General features: G+C 44.3%; 1 protein-coding gene across 1 annotated transcript in view; it reads right to left on the bottom strand.

Annotated features, from left to right (window-relative positions):
- Nucleotides 1-972: 972 nt before the first annotated feature.
- The window catches only part of serpinh2 (serine (or cysteine) peptidase inhibitor, clade H, member 2), a 16,878-nt gene continuing 13,483 nt past the window's right edge, over nucleotides 973-4,367 (bottom strand). Inside the window, exon 5 of the mRNA XM_023396583.2 lies at nucleotides 973-2,399. Within this exon, the coding sequence (XP_023252351.1) occupies nucleotides 2,094-2,399 (306 nt within the window). The 3' untranslated portion in view covers nucleotides 973-2,093. The remainder of the gene's footprint in view (nucleotides 2,400-4,367) is intronic.

Raw genomic sequence — 4,367 nt, 5'->3', positions numbered from 1 at the left:
CCACGGATCCATCATCGGCTTGTCTAAATTGAGCTCCCGGGTTTTTTCAGAGTAGGGTAGACCTGCAGTATACTGCCCTTTACAAGTCTGCGCAGCACGGGAGGCCACTGCAAAGAGGTCATTGTAGTAGCTTTATTCACACATGAATGCACAAGCGAACAGTGCACGAACACACCGAAACACACACATATGCACAACACACACTGTTGCTGAGCAGACCTGTGCAGAGGGCTAAATTAGGAACAAAGCTGTAATACCAGTGTGACAGAGCAGCTGTGCGTCTAGACTCTGTGACTTAGCACTATAACAGGACAGATGTAGCACACATTTACATTTTACCTTCAAGAGAATACACTGCACCACTTCTTATTCTCAGTTTGTTAGCAGATGTTCACCACGTCTAGAATAAATCCATCACATACGACAAGGGTTTTTTTTTTTCCTGTGAGTTGACACATGGACAGACAGTACGAGACAAAAGCATGCTACGAAGTAGGACTGAAATCTTCTAGTATTTTTAATAAAACATTGAAGATACAAAAACACTAACACTGTTTCAAGAGGGATGGCGGGGAGGGTCTATTTTTTTATAAACTCACTCATATATTTTAAATGAAGAAACATATTCTACCTCAGCTTGTTTGGATACATTTGGCGAGTGTGTCGACAAAGCTGCAGCTGCACTTTGTAAGCACTGCGAGTTTATCATGCGTTGCCAATAAAATTCAATAACTGATGCTAGTTCAGGGCTTTAAATCTGCTTCCATATACCCTTGAGGCTCAATGTCAGCCAATTCAGTTCAGGGTAGATGTGTTAAAAAAAAAAAAAAAAAAAAAAAAGGCTGTCAAGAAAGATGGAGCTGTGGCAGTCCACATGTATTATATATTAATAGCACACGTTTGATTGATTGGTTTGTATCAAGATGAGGTGAAGACATTGATAAATATTCTGCAACTCAAGTGAAACAAGAGTAAAAACAAACCCAGAGATATTTATTTTTAAAAATGCACCTTATACAATATCATTTAAAAATTAGCGACTGTTGTTGTGACACTCGACTCATTCGTCCACAATGGCACTAAATAAAAAAACAAATATACAGATGAAAATCAATATCTCTTTGCTGTGATCATCCTAAATATTAAGTTGTTACATTTAAGTCAGGGGATGTCAGTCATGTTTGTCTCCAACAACATAACGGTATCATTGATCTCTGATGGTATTAAGAGATTAAAAGGTTCCCTGTCCTCTCTGTGTTGTTGACAAGCGTTGTGACTCATTACAGCCATTAGCATTAAGCTGGCTCATCAATAAGCACTTGGCTGATCCATCAGTCTTCCTCAAATGTAGCCCAAGGGACCCTGCTATAGGTCCCTGCCAGCTCTGAGAGAGGACGCATGGGCATCCTTAATGTATTGGTCACCACACACACACACACACACACACACACACACACACACATCTACAGTATAGACATAGACACATACACACACACACATTCACCTAGCCCAGTGTTTGCCTGACAGCGAGGGATTCAAGTGTCACTGTGAGCCTCTGTTCGTTAAAGTTCTTTGTTGATGCTGCTGTAAGTGTTGTGTCAGTGTAACCACTTCTGCTTGTCAGCATGTTAGTGTTGTCAGTGCACTCTTGTTTGTCATTTTGTTTTGTGTTGACTTGATCATTGAGGCCTTGAATGTGTGTGTGTGTGTGTGTGTGTGTGTGTGTGTGTGTGTGTGTGTGTGTGCATGCGTGGGAGAGACAAAAAGCAGGGAGTTTTTTTAAGTTAGTACTTTTGCTGTAACCGTCAACTTTAGTATTTTCTTATACAGTATTTTCATTTCTGTATGCAAGGTAGGTGTCGCTGTGTGTGTGACTGTGTAGGTGTCGGGTATGGCAGTGTCAGTGTCAGTCAGTGTGAGACTATGCAGTGTCAATGTATGACAGCCAGACATAGTCTGATATGATAGTGTGCCATAGTGAATGACAATGTCTCGACTTAGATACCGGTGCGCAGTCTTTGAGAGCAGGAGTGTAAGAGACAGAGACAAAAGAAAAAAAAAAGACAGGAATAAAGGACATATGTTGGCGGGTGCTACAGTTCATCATGGAGGGCCTCTCCCTCTGCGTGGTCCAGAGCTCCCATCAGCAACAAGGCTCCGGTAGCGTTGTCTCTTACAAAGATGATGAAGGGGTGATCGGCGTAGAACAGCTTGGGCTTTTCTACCTTCTCCTCCTCCAGGTCTGACTCTCCTTTCCCAGCCTGAGCAGCCAGCTCGAGGGAAGCCCAGTGGAGGACGCCACCCAGATGAAGCTTCCCTTTGCTCTTTCCAGACACACCGGAGAAATCGGCCACCTTCTGGTCCCAGGCGTCGGTCAAGCCCAGAGCAGACAACTGTTTCTGATACGGAAAACACAAAAAGCGATGGGATTTATGAAAGCGCCTTGAATTACAGTGTCACGGTGCTCGAGGCCATCCCACATAGAGACGACATAGAGTGTACGCAAATAAACAGCTGCTTGGACACTGATCATTTATGCACGCAAACAGACCAAACAACAAGTGGGAGGGAAAGCACATTTTAAAATTTCATAATGCTGTGACATTCAGAAGTGGGAAACATGCACTGCCCTTCCAGGACCTCGCCACATGATTAACGTAAACATAAACATACCCTCCAAAAACAGTCAATCATCAACTTTTCTGAAGGAGTTTTTCACCATGTTTATTTACTTTCTATCCCAAAAATCCGAGACGGGAGGGAGCCTGACAGTTGCCCTTGTTGCGAGCTGGCAGAACAAAGTGGGCGACAGGCAGAGAGGAGACGGAAGGAGGAAGCAGAGGATGAATAATTTAAGAGTGATGCCCCGTGACCTCAGCACCCCCTTTGTTTTGCCTGATATGAATTCCACAGAAAGTCGTCGTCATGACAGGTAGTTTATCCTCCCATGGCAGAGGGCCACTCACAGTGACAGGCTTCTCCAGGGGCCAGATGAGAGCATGTGTGGGTGTGAGTGTGGGCTTGTGTGTGTGGATGCGGAGAAGGCCATGGCTGGAAGAAAAGTTGCAGAGACAGATGAGTGGGTGACGATATTGTTTTCTACTGTAGCATTGTTTAAACTTTAGCTGATTAAACTCTTTAGTGGAACTATCTTTTAGCGGCAGACAGGAACACTAAATCATTTGGATGAGTTGTCTGGGTAAATGTAAATGTTCTGTGGGTGCAGCCTTGCTGACTTTGGCTTTCTTTTCAAAACCACATTGTTATATCTCTATATAATGCCTCTTAGCTCCTAAACCCACCAGCTAATAGACAATTGTAATAATCCATGAGGAGTGTCTGCGTAAAAGTTGAGATGTGCATGCAAGAGGATGTTAAACTGGATCATGTCGGCTTATTCCTTAACATGAAATAAAGTACATGTATATATGGTTAGAGTTGTAGGCATCTGTCACTCCCCCTCTACTGTTTCCATGCAAAGCTCCCCCTCCATGCAGACGCACCCACGCCACCTCCTGCTCTAATGCACTTCTATTGTCCTCATCCATTATTCCCCCACTCTTCCTCTCTTCTTCCTCCCGCTACCACTACATCACTGTCTTTCTCTGCTGCTCTGCCACTTGCCTGGCATCCCCATCCCTCATGTACCCCACGTGCCTCTGTTTTATCCCACTCTCTTTGTCTGCTCCTAACTCAGTCTTTTCCCTCCTCGCCTCATCCTTCTCTTCCTTTGAAAGGCCAACACAACTCAGTATACAATGCCCTCTCCTCTTCTCAACCTACAAAGGCAATCATTTCAAGGCTTTTTTTTTTTTTCGCTCCTTATCTAACAAGGAAACAGAAACTTGAACACGTGGATTCCTCAAATGTTGAAGACAAATGAGGAAAAATGTCTCTTTCCTTTTCTCTCTATGTCACTTATGACCATCCTTCCTCATTCTCTTCACCAGGGTCATTTAGCCTTCAGTGTTGTGGGTATCACCATGAAACACAGAAAAAGTTACAACCAACTCTCCTTCCCAAAAGCACAAGTTATTTTTTTTTTTTTGGAGCTATAAAGTGTTTAAAAATTAAGGACCCCCTTGGCATCATGCTGGGAAACAAGCCAGGGGTGTTAGCAGAGCCTATGGAGGCCTCATGCACCGCAGAGGTGTGGCACTGCATTACACGGGGAGAGAAACCTCTGGGAGGTGCTCTTTGGCTGCCCTTTCTCTCTGAAGCGCCGCATGAATCTTAGATGGAACAGCACTGGGCAGACTTTGCTGATGCCTCGCACACGGCATCACCGAGCTATTTGTCTGGAAGTAAGAGCCACAGGCATTGTCAGCTGGTGGTTTCCTCTGTGTGTGTCTGAGGGTGTGTGTGTG

This window comes from Seriola lalandi, unplaced genomic scaffold (assembly GCF_002814215.2).
Source record: "Seriola lalandi dorsalis isolate HSWRI2012SDOR001 ecotype SW California unplaced genomic scaffold, Sedor1 jcf7180002054979, whole genome shotgun sequence".
Lineage (NCBI taxonomy): Eukaryota > Metazoa > Chordata > Actinopteri > Carangiformes > Carangidae > Seriola > Seriola lalandi.
This window is presented reverse-complemented; position numbering and strand designations above follow the sequence as displayed.